Raw genomic sequence first — 17,281 nt, forward strand, 5'->3', positions numbered from 1 at the left:
GGGAAATATCAGAGACAAGGGCGTGCGCTCAAACAAACCAGAGTTAACTGAACAGGATGACTGTGTCTCACGTGTTGAATTCAACCTCCTGCAGTTACCTACAAGGTCTGCGTCTACACTAACGTAGAAAGTGTCGAAATGTCAGGCAGTTAAAAAGCACAGGCCCAGTTTCTCCTTTCCCAGGACGCCGGGAACCACACCGATGACCCGGTGAACAGAAAGAAAATGCGAGCATAAGAGTGGACAACATGATGGATGTGATTATTCCATCTTTAGGGTGGTGGTTGTGGGAAGGCAGGAATGAATGAGTCTGATCAACATGAGTGCCATCTCTCTGGCACTAACACTGGCACGCTGCCTAAGCTCTGTACAAAATGGAGCAGAGGGCAGGCGAGCGGCTCGTGCTGGGTGGAAACATCAGATGTACTCAGTCATGGTGCCGAATGTGGGCCCAGGAAAGCACCGGACTGTCAAGACTGGAATTTGAGCCCTTTCCTGCATCCTGTCCCTATGACCACAGGACTGTGATAAGCTTCAGAAAAGCCATTAAATATTTAAAAGCTTCCGTGTGTCTGCTGTTGGATGTTGGTTAAACAAAGAACGACTGACAGACGATCATAAGAAGTCGGCCCGCCTTGGTGCACAGTCACCTCAATCAAACACAACATAGACCCACATCAATATCATCCCCACCATCAGTTTAGCTCCGTCTTATTGCCAACAAATAGTTTCTGTATGGCCCTGCACATGTAGTCTGCACATACAGCCTGTGCAGTGTATTTCCCCCTCTCTATCCCCTCACAACTGCAATGAGTAAGCCATCAGGAATTTCTACCTTATATACTTAAAGGGGCAGACTCATTCCACCACACTTAACATACATGCCTTATTCCTTAAGTATCAATAAATCTAGCTCTTAGCCAGCACAAATGGAGCCTAATTTCTACTCAGTACGATCTTTCTGCAACTAATCTCGACAACAAAAAGCATGAGCTATGTGGTAGCTCCAGAAATCAATTTACAAAAGCCTCTGAGGCGAAAGGAAGATTTGCATTCTGTTTTCTGATTAAATCATGTTCTTGTCAATAACATTTAGAATGAATTAATTAGCACAGAGAACCAGGAAAACAACCAGCAGGGAAAATAGAATAAAATGAAAATGCTGTTAACAATTATATGGATGTAACTCTGCTGTTTTAAAAGATAAGCCTTGTGATATTGTGTATTTTTCTTATCATCAATAAATCTCAAGTAAAGAGTAAAACCAACAATTGATCCTGGTATTGTCTGTGTAGTCAAAGCCTGCCATAGCTCATTCTTAAGAGGCATAGTGTCAAACACACATTAATGAGCAACACCGCACTGCACTGAGTTCCTTTATTTTGATGAACATGGACACTAGAGGTATTTTTGAGGCGGTAACACATATGCCATTCTAAATACTTGTTAGTGCACCAAATCTGCAGCTGAAAATATTGCTCAACAAATTCACAATTTCCTCCTGCTAGAGTAACATTTGCTAAGACCTACAGCTTTAAAAGAAAATGGCATTGCCTTATTTTTGTAAATGACCGTATATATGTGACCTGGGGCCTGTTGTTCGAAAGTAGAATAAAGACATCCAGGATAAGTGGGAAAGCCAGGTTGGACAAAGTCTCATAAGTTCATCCTGGCTTGATTGGTTGTTCGAACGCCGAGCCAGGCTGAGGAGGGGCGGCTTTGTCAAGCCAGGTCTAACTAATTCGAGTAAGTGCACGGCCACGGCTTTCTTCAGTAGACCACAGAGATTGATCACAGATTCACTGATGAGACGACAGGTGTGGACACTTTCCTCCAATGAACAGCGGATCTGAATGCTGACGTAAGGTGACACACCTCTCATAAAATGAAGCACCGCTGCTGTCTTGAAGTTTGGAGACGGACTGATTAAATGAGTAGTGTAATTAATTGCAAGCACCTTTGCAAGTGCAGCCATTTCTAATTACTGTAATAACTGCAATAAAATCAGATTTGAGCAGGCAAACAATATGAAGGGTGTTTATTTACAATGACGAACACACAAATAGGCCCCAATTATGAAAAAGAACTATCGTAATAGGCTAACTTTATTTATTTTTTAAATTTGATCATGTTTTGTTTTATTTATTTTTTTAAAATAATAATTTAGCCTACGTGTTGTTTGTTTAAAAACGAGGCCAATGCGTAGCCTTCATCAGAACATGGAATGACTGTATAAAACACATTCATTTCTGATCAGCGCAGCCGCTGACTCCAAAGATAAGACAACAGAATCAACTAAGCTTGGCATTTAGCCTGGTCTGGAGCAGGCTAGCTGCAGAGAATAAATCACCATGGTAACTTGACCAGGATAAAGTTATCCAGCTTTCTAACAACCGACTGCAGGCTAAATTCAGCCAGGATAACCAACATATCCCGGCTTAATCCCTTATCTAGGTTTCGAACAACAGGCCCCTGGTTTTGCTTCTTTTATTGGATTTGTATGTATATTGACAGCCTTATCAACTCTATCAAAAGATAACAAACTGTAGAAAAAAAAGAGCAGAAAGAGTAGAAAAACACATACTCTAAAACACACGGTTTTATCCTACTGTGAAGTGGCCTTAGGTCAGAGCACTCAGACCAGAGATATCAAGTGGGTCTCTGGCAAGGAGGGAGTAAACATATTATCAAATGCAAAAGTCTCACGGGCCAGTAGAGAGCTCCCAACTGCCATGGCTCCAAAATGCTTTTGCTTTGCTGCGTTTCTTCTGGATACACAGAGCACAGACTGTCTGTGGCACAACAGGACAGCAGGTCTCCTTACGTCAAATTTCACCTTACATCACTATAGCTCAGACGCTAAAATTCAAACACTGCACCAATTCCACCCCAATTTTACTTTATCAAAAAGCAAAGGCAGTTTCAGTATTTGGAATTCTTTGATTCATTAAACATTCACAGTCAGACTTATCTTATGACATTTTCTATTGATATCAAAATACAATATTCAGCACGTGATAGTCCTTAAAATCAGACAACCTACAGTAAGTTAGTATTCTATAACATAAAAAGACAGGTGAGCTATGTGAGGACTACCGTGTGTGAAAGTGTGTGCCTCCTCGTGGAGCTATGAAGACTAACCTGCCCTGAGACTGGGCATGGACACAGCAGCATGGCTTCCTGCTCGTCTGCCTAATTTTAAAGCCTCTTGTCTATCTGGCTTTGGCTTGAGTTTAGGGGAAGAAGGGAGGCCTGTCTGCAGAAAACACAGACACGGAGACCTGAGAGGGCTATTTGAAGCAGGCCAGTTTTCAGTCACGGGATCCCCCAAAACTCAAAGCAACCAGTGTGCTATGTCAAAGGATCCACGGCTTGGCCAAACAAGCCAGTAGGCTGTGACCGCTGCAGTGATGAGAGAGTGTCTCCTGACAAGTAAACAGAGCAGAGATATCTGACAGCCAGAGCTGTTAACAGCCCTTGATAAGCCCTGCAGAAAAGAGTGAGGTGAAAATAGAGGAAACACCAGCAGAAAAACTGACAAGGATAAACGGAGTTCAGATCAAGGCTGAGGCTAAGCAAAGTGGAGAACATTAGTGAGGAAGAAACAGACAGACATGGTACGAAGTGGGGAAAGCAGCAGCAGGGAATATAGGGAGGATTTAGGAGGAAGCATGGGGGGGAGGAGGGACAAAAAAAGGGGGAGTGACGGGCAACTTTTCAACCCGCCAAGCACTGCGCTTTAGTGAGAGCTTGCTGTTGAGTTTGTATACTTGACATTTGTCTGACATTTCCCCTCAGTGCACCCTCCTCCTGCGCATGGCTTCTCAGTCAGGGCCTCTCTTCGCATCGCTGCCTGCCACTAAAAAGCACCCAGAACCTCCGCTCCAATCTGCACATCCCTACACAGTCACTCCCACTCACTTCCATCCAGCCACATGCACGGAATTAACCTTTCAGTTTGTTTTTTTTCTGTCAAGCATCATATATATACATCTAATACCCCCCAAAAAATATCTGGAAGGCGTCATGTGGAAAGAGGAGTTTTGTTGTTGCCCTGTGAAACACTTAAGGCCCGGAGGCTAAAGTAGTGTGCTAGGCAGACAGCGCTCCCTCCTCATGTAGCGTAATTAAAGAGGAGACCGGGCCATATTGACTATAAAACCACTGAATGCCCTTGAAGGAACATCTGTACTGGAGAAAAACAAGACAATTATGCAGAGGGGTGGAGGGAGGAGAGAGGAATCTTAAGCAGGAAGGAGAGAGGTAGACACATCAAGCCATAAAAAGACAGGGTGTGAAATGTTATCTTTGCATGAAGCCTGGAATATTTACAGACCTCATAGACTTGCTCTAGCTTCATTCTGTTCTATTATTGCATCAGTAACTCCTCCTTTTTTTCCCACTGTGTTGCTCCCTGGAGCCTTTATCTGCAGCCTTGAGACCTCAGGGCCCTCCAGATGAATGCATTTACCCTGACCTCGGCCTGGGCCTCACAGAGAAGTGAACTGGTTCAAACAATACTCCTGCTCTGCCTCTGAAGTCCGGCATGTGAGAACAACAGACTGCAAAGCACTACATAGTATCTAGTGTGGGAAGAGGTGAAGGTCATTCACAATGTAGCGTTTAGTAAATAAAGCAAAATGTAGGAGAATATTGTTTTTTTTAAGATATTTATATAAAACAGAAAACTATTTCTAAAATTCACGTAGCCAACTGTATATGGATCAAGGAATCGATAACAACACGCAGGGAGCTCAGACAGGTCAGTTGATACAAGAATAAACAGAGGCATAACAATAAACACCATAGCTTCTCTATAGAAAGGGATGTTATCACCAGGGAAAGGACAAAATGCTTGATTTCCACTATTTGTTCTGAGGGTCCCCAGGGGTGAAGGAGGGTGGTGTTTAAGACTCCCAACTGACCATGGGAGCTGTACACAGGTCTGTAATTGAAAAGGGCTTCAGGAGCATTTTCCCACCATTATTTCAAACAGATGATGAGAGGACATAGAGAATGGCCCGCAGCAGCAGTCTGAAACAAGTTTTCTATGCCAAAAGGTCATAGGTTTATATATTCCTTTTCACCAAAAAAACATTTATCTGTAAATCTTTTTTTTTTACTCCACAATACAGTATGGATATTCAGACTCAAGAGAGAGGAAAATATAAGAGGCCAGTCTCTCTCAAGTACCAAAGTGTTAATGGAAAATTAGGAAATGAAAAGGGAAATAGTACGCAACCCTGACGACACAGCATTGATCCAACATCACCATCCAAACCTCAAATAAAAAACATCTATCAAAGCAAAGCAGTAGAAAGATGGAAGGCCATAACGTGTCCTATTATATCTTGTTATCAGCATATTGGCACTTGTTTGTGATATTTATGAGACCTAATGAAATTGAAGCACCATTAATATGCTTTAATTCTTTTGTGTATTTGTAAAAAGATTTAAAGATATGTTAATAGTCTTTTCTGATTTTTTGTGATCACCATTTCCCCTGGTGAGATAGGGAATTGTGTGTTATTCTTAAGTGCAGTCTGTGAAGGAATTCGACACTGATCAAAACAACCTCTGCAAACCCTCTTCACCCTTGGAGAAATGTTAAAAAATAAAGCATAGATGGCCTAAGGAAACAACTAGGAGCCTGATATCTTCATACTAGCTGCATGAAAGGCGATACAGCTAAAGAAACATGATATTTAAAAAATAGTTGGATTTGATGTCAGGAAGGAACATTTCATCAACAGCTCAGCTTAGTCTGTCTGTGTCAAACAGGCTGCAGGAGTACATTTAAAAAAGGCTTGTACTGCATGCTACAGTAGTTTTAAAGAGACATGAGACAGCTGATCTGGACGTCCCAATTTCTAATCAAAATGCACAAGCTGTCTCTCAGTCTGTAATCTGAGAGAGTAGCGGTGAAGATATGTAATGTTGCTACAAGCTGCTTCACTCGCCTTGAGAGCCATGCGAATATAGATAGATGATATGACCCTCCTCTGAACTGTTTTTAAAAATGCATGACCCTACCGCGGGGACGAAGTTATACAAGGATGACCCTCCCCCAAATTCTTCAATATACCCCTTTTCATAAATTGCAAAAAGTCCCTAAGGCAAATATTTAACTGACATGGTCCAGACAGGTAGACTAGCTAATTTCTTGGCAGAGCAACGTTAACCTCAACTGAGTATGCCTTTCTAATACCCGGTGCTCTATATTGCAGCCATCCTTCACTCCACAAATAGTCTGATCTAAAGACAAGGTCTCCATAATGAACAGAGAGGAAATGTTTGCACTGGCCCGTGGACAATCCTGCAGCCTGACGGAAATGAAGGAAAAACACTGCATAGATTCATGGGATTTGTTCGCCAGTGAAAAAATGCACAATTTCAGAATGTTTATAAGACTGGAAACCACCTACATTGATCAAAGTCACATCCACATTTACTGTACTTGTATCACAAAATGTTGCACACCGCCGTACAAAATCAAAATGCGTTCAGCAAACATAACATTTAAAGCTGCTTTGTTCTTTCTCAACATTATGTGCTGGGATAAAGTATAAAACAAAAGCAGAATATAATTGACGTTACCTTTCTGGCACTGGCTGGAGGTCCAACAGCGGTAATCGTAGTTGTCATTGAATGATGTCCTCTGACAAAGAGGGTTATCCTCCATGATGCCTGGGCAGACATTGTCACACTCCTCTGCCTTCTTATTCCCATTGATAACGTTGTTGAACTCAGCATCCATAATAAGAGACCAGTCCACTGAGTCCAGGTAGCAGAGCTCAGGGTTCTTTTCGATCCGCATGGCTCCCCGGGTGATGTTCCTTAGGTTGTACAGGCCGATGTCCTTCAGGCTGGTCATCTCGTAGATCACCAGGGCGTAGTTGTAGAAGAGATTGCGCCCACGTATGACACTCAGATTGGGGAAGAGCATGCTGAGGCTGTCCAGGCCCGAGACACGAAACAGCAGCAGGTAGTCGGTGATGACGGTCAGCTTTGGGAAACTAAGGGAGCGAAAGGCCTCCTGGTGGATGTTGTTGGTCTTGTCGTTGATGAGGAGGATCTGCAGGTAGCCCTCCACCACCGTACAGTTCTCCAGCCGCTTGAACTCGGTGATATCATTTCGGATGTCGATACTGGGACCACAGACTGGAATAGACAGAGAAAGACGACATGTATTTTCTGTTGTAGCAGAAATGAATTCAATAGAAATGTTTGGTAGGAAATACAGCAATGCTTCATGCAGATTACTTTTGCCAAAATATTTTAATTATAATAATCTTCTTGAGGCATATAATCCTGTTAGTCAAGATGGTGAGGCTGGTACTATGCTGGCAACATGTCATACATACAACTAATACAGAGCTCTGAAAAAGTGTGTGCTGTGCTAGGAAATCATATTTCAAGCTACATTGTAAAAAAGAAGTTCTCTCAGTCATGTTTATCCTACCATACAAAAGAGATGTGTCATCCGAGTCAGCTGAGGTAAAAGAGATTTTTAATATAGAGGTGACTTGTTATTTAGTTTCACGTGGAGGGTCACAGGTTAACACGTTGATACACCCTCTGTATCTGTATCCATCATATCAAATGCAAACCTTTTCCTGTAAAATGTTGTGTCTGTCACCTCAGATAACCCCAGCGTTTGAATAAGCCATTCCTCTGTCCTCGGAAAACAACACTTGAAACCAGTGCCTGGAGCGCTCTCAAATACCACACACACACACACACACACACACACACACACACACACACACACACTAACAATAAAGACACCATTTATTATTGATGACAATCAACTCTCCCTCTAATCGTGCATATCAATTACTACACCTGGGAATTAATGGTAGATGATATTCTCATGTTATTGTGCTTTAATGCAGTGGCTCCATTACCTTTTCTGTCTGATATATCTTCATAGCCTTGTCTAAGGAAGCGAGATCTAGTGCCGTGTCATCGACACCACTGTCAGGTTGCGAATACGTTTTATGAATTGCTTTTATGCTGTATGCATTCGTACCTCTAGGAGTGGGAACATTAGAAGTTTCAATCATTTATACATTATTTTTAGCTAACCAACAACTTTACCAATTCTTTTTCACTAACTGCTTTGACCATTAACCCAATATTTTGAGTTAACGGGAGCTATTTACTTTTAGCTAACGCTGACTGGTTTAACCACTACTTTTAGCTAACGTTAACTATTTTAACTAATAAACCTTTACTTTTAGCTAACTATTTTAACTATTTAGCCATTATACAGCTACCTGTTTTAACCCTAGTTGACTGTAAAGTAGACGACGCGTCTACACTTCCGCCATTTTGAGTTTCTGACCTCATTAACGGCCAGCTGGGGAGCGGCGGTATCGAGGTCCCGCCCACACGTCCGCCTGAGCCAGTCACGAGCCACCTCACTTGCTTGTTAACTAGTTTTGCACTCTCAATTGCAACACATAGTGTTCAGGTGTTACAGCTGACTCGATATGTGCAGATATATTTTCAATTAGCTATGCATTCTTTCCACATACCTCCAAGCAACTGTACCTCCTGGGGTTCAAGTCTACTCCTGTTTGGGACTCACTGCTCAAATGCCACTGAGCTGAAAAGTTTTTCTTTAAAACCTAAAGCTAACAGGTTGCATAATATTTTGAACTGTCTAAAAGAAGATTCAACAGTCAGCACAGGAAATGCCTTGACATATGAGCTCCTTGGTTAAACCTGTTATGTTCTTACAGAGGCTTAGAACGCCATCGCAGTGAGAGACACTGTCACGGCGGCCTGTCCAAGAGACAAACAGGCATGTTTTCAATGGGAGTCTTTGATCCTTGTCAAATCACTAGGGATAACGCAAAGAGCTGAACTGTTTCTAGTCCTAAAATAAATACTGTGCCACCAGATGTCTTTCTAAAATGGTTGTAGAGATTTAAAAAATGGCGTAAGTGACCTCTCCTCGGCATATATTCAACCATATGATGTATAAGTGCTCTCAAAATGTCCCTGTGAGTAAATTAACTTCCCATTAGCAGAAACAAAAAAGGCAATGTTTGAAGTTCTTTGTTCAGACTATTCTGCCAAAAATAGAAGCTGCATTGTTTATGTGCGTGAGTGGGCTATATTTGGTCCTGTCAGGGTCTTTCACTTCTCCAAATTTAGAACGGAAACAATTACTCCACAAGAAAATAGTATTTACTTTCTCCAATCAACACCAATGCCCCTGGGCTCCACTTGTGAGCCATCGAACTGCATGTCTTCTTTGTTTCATTGAGAATTTTCTCCCAGCTTCTCCAGCAGCCGGAGAGAGAGGGAGGAGGGGTGGAGCCACTCCAATACAAAGACTAATTTGTTTGTTAGTAAAGAGAGACTCTAGGCCCCACTTCCTGATGAGGGCATTAATAAAATCAGGGGGCGTCTGGCCAGAGAATGGGAGGGGGGAGCGAAAAGACACTGTGACGAAAGAGAGATAAGGTTTCTGCCATGCGTTTCTATCTGAGGCCATCCTACTGGTGTAAAAACACAACCAACAGAAACTGCTAAATGCATTAAATGTATTTCTGGGTGTCAAATATTCCTGTGTCTTTTACCACTACCTCTAATTGATTTATACTAAAAACTGCTGAATAGAAAGAGAGAAGAATAGAGCAAAGGAAAACAGAATGAAAGAAACACCTCCTCTTTGTGATTCCCTTGTTCTACTCATTAGACATGTTAAGTACCAGGAATGCCAATCATTTCCTTGGAAAAGGATTGAGTAGGATGTTGCCTCAAAACAAAAAAAAACCCGGTTTTAAACGGAAAGTTATTCGTGTGGATGTAGCCTAAGCCTCCAGGCTTCTCTGATTCTTTCCAGTCAATCCATTTGTCGTGAAGACAACAATGCATGAATCAAATGTGGATACCAAACCCTTTATGTATTGCTACATTAACAGGAAGAAGTGGTGGGGGGAAAAAATGAAAGCGCTGACATATAATAATAACCAAGAAGTGATGTGAAAATGTTTGCAGGAGTGTCCACAAAGAGGGATATGCCGACATACATGTGTCTGTCTCTCCCTCCTGTCTCTCGTTGCTCTTCACACTGCTGAGTAAACACACATATCTCCACAGCGTAATGCGATCCACCGGCTCATGTTTATGATTGATAAACCTTGCCCTGGCCCTCCAGGGAAATGTCATCACACATGCACACCTGCACATGCGCGCACACACACGACCCTAAGTCAGTCAAATCAAGCCAAAGCTAATGGTCACTGTTTATCTTAACTTCACATAAACTGTGATTCAGATTCAGTAAACCCCTTATATGTAAATAAACTAAATCATAGTTTTGGCTGGCACAAAAATGACTTTCATACCACATGTCATAATGTTTATGAAAAGGCCAGAGACTCACTTAGCATTGTGGGAAAACACATCATTTTGTCCTTTTTCAGACATCCAGCTGTAAACTCCATGAAGGTGATCAGGAAGATTCCTCTGAAGAGTTGAAGAGGTATTATGCGAGTAACTATATTATTTTTTGATTATGTTGAAAAACAATAAAGTATCACACTGGGGCCTGCAAATATCTACTGGAGAAATTAGTAAAATCACTATTAAATTTTATATTTTAGAATTTGAGTATAGTTGTATTCTGTAGCATTGAGAGAGCTCCACAGAGATATTTATAATATGCTATATTTAAAAACAAAAATCCAGTTAAAACCATATCAAACAAATACAGCTTTATCAGTTTTGAAAATGGCACACTGTCTGCATGTTGTGTGACCCCACATGGCTGCAAACGCACCCAAAAATTTTAAATGTCTGGTTTAGGAAATGTTTAAAAAAAATGCATCTTGTATGAAAGAAAATGTTAAAATGTCTTATATTGTATTTGACATTATCCTTCTTAAACAATATATCAAAGTCAGTACTAGTTGTGAGAATTTTTTTGTTATTATATGCATAATAAAAGTGTCAAATGTACATTGTTTTCCTTTTTATTAGATTTTATTTTTCAATTTAACATTTAGATCTAGTCCGTAGGCAATCACAAAGCATCTTCTTCTACTTATGAGAGGTGCACATAGATGCATATGTGGCATGAACAAATAATATAAAGATTTAACTCACTGAACCATAAGAACCGGCACAAAAATGTCCCACTAAAATCCAGTTGTAGTTGTTGCAGTGAGCTGGTCACTGTGCGGTCATATCCCCTCACACCTGTCACATCAACTGGCCCTAATCCACAGCGCACTGGAAGTCATCTGACCAGCGGTCTGGTGGGCCACTTCCCCTCAGTGGACCTTACTTCAAACACTGTGGCTCAGATTTCGCCAAAACCCCAAATAGTAACATTACACTCTCCATCACAACAAATGTCACGCAAAGACCCCCCCCCCCCCCCCCCCCCAAAATAAGGGTAGAGGGCAGGAGGCAACATACTCTATACTGTACATGAACAGTAAAACGTGATCATTATAAACTACCACATTTAATTTACTGCTCGATTACAGTGTAATATGGTTTGCAGTGATTTTTATTTAGGGTTAATGTCTGCAAGGATATAAGGACGCTGCAGGAAACTTACAAAATAAGAGAAGGGAAATTGAGGAACTTTATCAGTATTTAAATTTAAGTGGTGATAAATGTATCACTTTCTTGGGTAGGTTGTAGCATGAAATCCTTTCTTGGAGTCACCCCAAAATTATTTTTCATACCACTGCTTGTGATGCAGCTGTTTGTGAATAGAAACACAAGTTTCTGCCAGGTTCACTACATGGCCTCTCTGGTGTATAAGAATGAAATCCATCAAAGAAAACAAAGTAAAGTGAATAATAAAGCATCATTTCAGGCGTTCTCCTAATTAATAGATTTAATCTGAAGCTATAGCCCTTTATGACAGTTTAATGCTATATTTTACGCACATGTGCTGAAAATCACATGCATATACAAATACAACTTGCACTTCAGCGTTTACAGTCTTCCTTTATTCTTCATTAAACACAAATAACCAAGTGATGACCTAATGATTGAAACAACGACAACATGAAACAATGAAGAGGTTTCTCGCTGAGATTCTGAAAACACCTCTGAGATTAATTTTTGGCTGATGAATTCTCCACTCAGGATAGATCCACATTCAGTGCTTGATGAACAGCTTTCAACTGATACACCAAGTGCCATCCATTGGAAGAGCTAACATTTGCAATCATCTCATAAATTGTACAATGCTCCATGGGCCAATAAATCGGCAGCCTATGATGATGTATGTGCGGTTGGCCGGAGACTGCGTTTGAGCAAATCCAAAGCAGGCCACTTGAAATAAAGTGTTTAATTAAGCATTGTAAACCTCAGCTGGCAGCCTGGAGGAGCTGCAGGACAGCATTTGACTGCACTCTCACAAACTAGCCCAGTGACACACTTTCACATCCTTACACAGGGGAACGCCACTGACTCAGGCTATCACGCTGAGTCCTGCTGCAGTACACACAGAGAGCTGCACAATAAACTCACATGCATGCACACAAACAAGCTACTACACACACCATAGGGCTGTGAACACTCACTACACTAGGCAGAGGGGGGATACAAGGCATTCCTGCATCCAGCCAAGCCAGGAATAGGGGAAGGGAAGGCATGGTGGAGGGGTGGGGGGAGTACATGTAACCGTGTAGCCCCGGTCACAAGATGGAGTGGGGCAACTTGGAGTAGAGTTACAGCAGTCATATCTGAGCCACTTGCCCCTCTGGCACGTCAGTTTGAATGTATGCATATTGCACTGTTTCTAATTGTCAGTTTTTGAAATTTGTGTGCAATTTGTTTAATTAAAAATATATATAAATATATATATATATATATATATATATATATATATAAAAAAATATATATATTTATGTCTGAACCACTTGCCAGATCACAACAAGGAGAGTACTGCAACATGCCATACCCCAAACTGAGCGGTGGGAGGGATGCCTGTCAAGCACAATGCTTGCTGACGTTTGATTATTTATGCCGCCATTCAAGTTTTCCGGAGCAACATGTCCCTTCATAAATAACTAAACAAGAACACTGGTGTGCCCTCATGGAACGGGACAGAGGGTGCCTGTACTCACACAACCCCTGCGCCAATGTTGTTGGTGACATATCTATTTATAACCCTAATAGTAGTGGTGCCAAGTGATGAAGTTAAGCGCATCAGTCTGTACAGGAGACCGCTCCGTATGAACAGCAAAAGCCAATAAAACAGTTCACAAACTCTCTACTCTTCCAATCAACAAAACCAAGTCTGTTTCTCTTGCAAGTGTATTTTTGCACATTTCCAAACATCGAGTCTCTATCTACCTCACGCTCTCTCCCTTTTAGAGACTTGTTTGCTGCATACACTTGGAAGCCATGGCATGGAAAGTTTACTGTGGTGAGAGTTAAAAGGGATCTTAATTACATATTATTGGTGTGGACAGATTATCAAAACGAATAAGAGAGAAAAAAAAAAAGGTTTTCAACCCCTAATGGAGCTCTTGGATATTTGTGTTTTTCCACTAAGTGATGATAGATATATTCTGACTCTCTGCATTCCAGTGAAGTAAACATCATCCCCGAGCAATAAACTGGTAAGACCCATCCCTGTCTTGATATTCACCACAGTCTTTGTCTCTAAATGCTTTGTTCTGAAAAGCCTGATGTATTATACACCACAAAGTATCAAGATCTGAGAGAAACCACTTGTCTCCCAGCCCCCTGCTGCGTTCATGGGTGTCTCACTAACTCAGGAGGGTGCACAGAAATGCACCCCCACATGGCTGTGGTCAGACCACTGGTCAATAGGACAAAAACTGTTTTTTCTTCTATTTCAATGCTAATAGAGGTCAGTCTACATGTCTCCTTCCCATGTCAAGTTGTCGCCACCATCCCACATGTCCTCTCAGGAAACAGGCAAATTAGTACGGAAGTGACGCAATACCCTAAACACACACACAAAAACAAATTATGCCACCCAAGTTACGCATACACACAATCTCTGTGTGCAACTGGAGGGGTCTTGATGTTTACTGAGCAGCAGTCCAATGACTGTAAATTTAAATAAACACAATCAACTTCTCTTACTTCAAAAGGAATTTGACTTTGAAGAGGTTTTAAAGTGGAAGTAGTCTAAACATGTTCTTTATTATTGACAGACGTTATACCAAAATTGGCTAAATCAGTTCTAAAATTACAGTTAGTTTTGGGCTAAGACGTTTTTAAAGACAGATTAGTTTGGCATTATCTTTGTTCAACATGATATTTAGAGAGATTAAACTGAAAAGCCTAATAGTTTACATCATCATCAAGCACTTAGAGAACTTTTTTTTAAACGGCTGTATAGGCCTTTATATGCTGAGCAATGAATCTTAATTCCCAGTCGTCCTATTATAGCATTGGCAAAAAAAAAAGCACCCTTGATTCCAGCTGCTATATTCGATAACATTACTTAAGATTGCTTTAAATTAGATGAGAAATGTACAATATGCTCACTGAAGCATTGATGAGCACATTCTAAATTTTAAACCATAAAAAAAACATTGAAATCACAGCAAGGGCATCGAAATGGGTAAAAGTTTAGGACATTTAACATGACTAAACAGAAAGTACTTCGAAAAGCTCCTACATTTTAAGGGATTCCATGAGAAATAATCAGTGCAAGTGCACATAAAGAAATCTAACAGAGAAAATAAAACCTTTAAAATTTGAAAATAAAAAAGTATGTACCTACTCTGTGTTGTTTTTCAATAAGTGTCTCTGTATTGTAAATTGTAGAGTTGTTTTTTTTCTTTCACAAAAAGCCATTTTTCATCTCTCGTGTTTTAACAGAGTGAAAACATGATGTTGATGACTGGGTAGGAAACGCGCCTGCACTGAGGAGCTGCTGTATGTTACGGCTTGCATTAATTAACGCTACACACATAGCTTCACACAGAGTAGTTGCCTATGTAGTTCACTCAGAAGGGGGTTTGGACAACATCATTACTTCCGACAATAAGCTATGTTTAATCATGGCGACTGTTTATGAACATAGTCGGCTAAAGTAAGCCTTTAACATTTTGTTTGCATGTTGTTGTTGTTTTTTTTATGCATGGCATTTTAAGAAGCAAAGGGTTTGTGTCTGATTTAGGATTTTCATGCGCAGCGACGCCACACCACGAAATGCAAAATGGCCACATGGTCGTAGTAACCTTCAGCTCTGGTCCCTAGATTCATCCTCTGCTCTCTGAATGTCTGACGTGAAAATTACGGCGACGTGTGTCTATATCTCTACCTGTTCCTAAATAAACAACAACCGCTTCATCAAATAAGGTGATATTGCGCACAATAAAGCAGATGTTGCTTGAACGCGTTAACCTACTGACGAGCAGCTGTACCACATGGTCCTCCGCTAATATGCAAGTAAAAGGCGCACGTCGGTGAGCTATATGTTCATTAGGTTAGTAGTATTGAGTATCTAAGACCTGAGGTAAAAAAAAAAAAAAGAGGTGTTCCCCTTATTTTTGTTTTAATTGACACACTTTAACCCATTATTTATCCCACTAGTCGGCAAAAGACTGCTTTACAAGAGGTTGAACTGAGACACAAAAAGCACATTATGTATTAAGGCTAACCCCTGTGTCACCAATAAACTTCAACAAAATATTATAACAAAAAAGACTTACTCTCTCCATGTGTGGACCAGATGCAGATAGTAGAGACACAGAGCATCAGACCCCAAAACAAGGTCGGGCTACCCATCCGTGTGTCAGCTTTCATGTTCTTTAACATTATTCTCCTCTCAAAAAATAAAAAATAAAAAAGCAGGGATGGAATTGAAATAAAATAATGAAAAATATACACACCACCTCTTCAAAAAGGAATATGAAAAAGAGGAAAAACAAATGTCTGTAGCCCTAAAGGGCTACTCTATGGTAGCCTGCAAATGCGTGGCTTCCAGGATTTACTCTGAAAAATATAAATAAATGTGTACAAAATCGCGTTGACAAGATATTCCTTTGAAGAAAAAATAAAAATAAAACAGTCTGCTATTTTTGCCAATCACAGGATACTTTGACGTCGGCTGTTATGGCACACAAGCCAGAGATTTTACTAGATAAATGATGGTAATCCCCATCTTCAGTCTCCATCTCTTGAAAACAGCAGTGCGCGTACAGTGCGACCAGGCCTGGTAATAACAATATAACAAATATCAGACTAAATGTTATTCTTGGGATCCTTTCCCACCATAATAAATTAACGCCAGTCGCTAACAAGGATCCCCGTGATTGTGTATGAGGGGAGGAATGGGGCAGAAAACACGTCCAGATTCACAGGGGTGGTGGCTGCGAGGTTGAAAAATGAATGAATTCTTTTATTTGTGCTTATGCCATTTAACCAGCACAGGCTCTCGATCCCCACAAAGCAGTCCTGTCCCTCGGTGAGAAGTCGCTTTATAACCCAATTTTCCAGCTCCTTGGGTCGGACTTATCTCTGCCGTCAGTCGGGATTTGCAGCTGAAAGAAAACACCAGACTTGTGCCACGCAAGAGAATGGGTCTCCAGCTCTCCTGCTAGACGACCTCAGCTGGGGTTGGGAGGGAGAATGTGTCCACAAGGAGTTGCCCTTTGCGTATGTTTCGCGTTTGGTCTTTATCCTCATAAAAAGAGAGAAAACAGAAACTCCCGCTGCGTGTATATCCAGAGGCTGAAATCCTACGGTTCGCCCTCAGTTAACGCAGGCTGTGGGTCCGCGCTCCTCCGTGGAATCTCTGCTGTAAACAAGAGTCGGCTTCTCTCACACAGAGACACATAGTGCTACGGATAAGGTGGCCGGGAGCAGGGCGGAAAAACCGGACTGGATTCAGACCCAGGGATTCACAAATCCTACTACACCCTAAAGGAGAAGCCGGGTAGTAACACCGCACAACCCCACCTAGGTGTCTCTCGGCAGCCGTGGTGTCCGTAGGCTCAGATCTTTTAATTCAGTAAAAAAACTGCGATGCCACAGTGTATAAATGCCATGTTATTATTCAAAGTCATGCATTACAATTTGACTTCATTAAAAATAGGAAGTGTCTGCATCAACATATTCGTAAAGTATTCATTTTGCAGAATAGCCCATTTCAGAATAATGCACATTATACATGGCTTATGATTAATGATGCATTCATGTATAGGCTACATCGCTTTAATATTTCGGTGGGTAAATGTAATGCATAGCAAGGTTTGACAATCAAAGAAAGGCTGGGACGTGTCACAACAGGTCTGGCTTCTTCAAAGACCTT

At 41.1% G+C, this 17,281-nt stretch overlaps 1 protein-coding gene across 2 annotated transcripts in view; it reads right to left on the reverse strand.

Annotated features, from left to right (window-relative positions):
* Positions 1-16,751, reverse strand: part of igf1ra (insulin-like growth factor 1a receptor) — a 72,836-nt gene extending 56,085 nt beyond the window's left edge. For both annotated transcript variants that reach the window (XM_068722750.1, XM_068722751.1), the window contains exons 1-2: positions 15,681-16,751; positions 6,598-7,161 (exon numbers count right to left, since the gene is read on the reverse strand). In XM_068722750.1, the coding sequence (XP_068578851.1) occupies positions 6,598-7,161; positions 15,681-15,786 (670 nt within the window). In that variant the 5' untranslated portion in view covers positions 15,787-16,751. The remainder of the gene's footprint in view (positions 1-6,597; positions 7,162-15,680) is intronic.
* Between the last annotated feature and the right edge of the window lie 530 nt (positions 16,752-17,281).

This window comes from Cebidichthys violaceus, unplaced genomic scaffold (assembly GCF_023349555.1).
Source record: "Cebidichthys violaceus isolate CVI_PGR_0920_01 unplaced genomic scaffold, fCebVio1.0.p SCAF_3, whole genome shotgun sequence".
Classification (NCBI taxonomy): Eukaryota; Metazoa; Chordata; class Actinopteri; order Perciformes; family Stichaeidae; genus Cebidichthys; species Cebidichthys violaceus.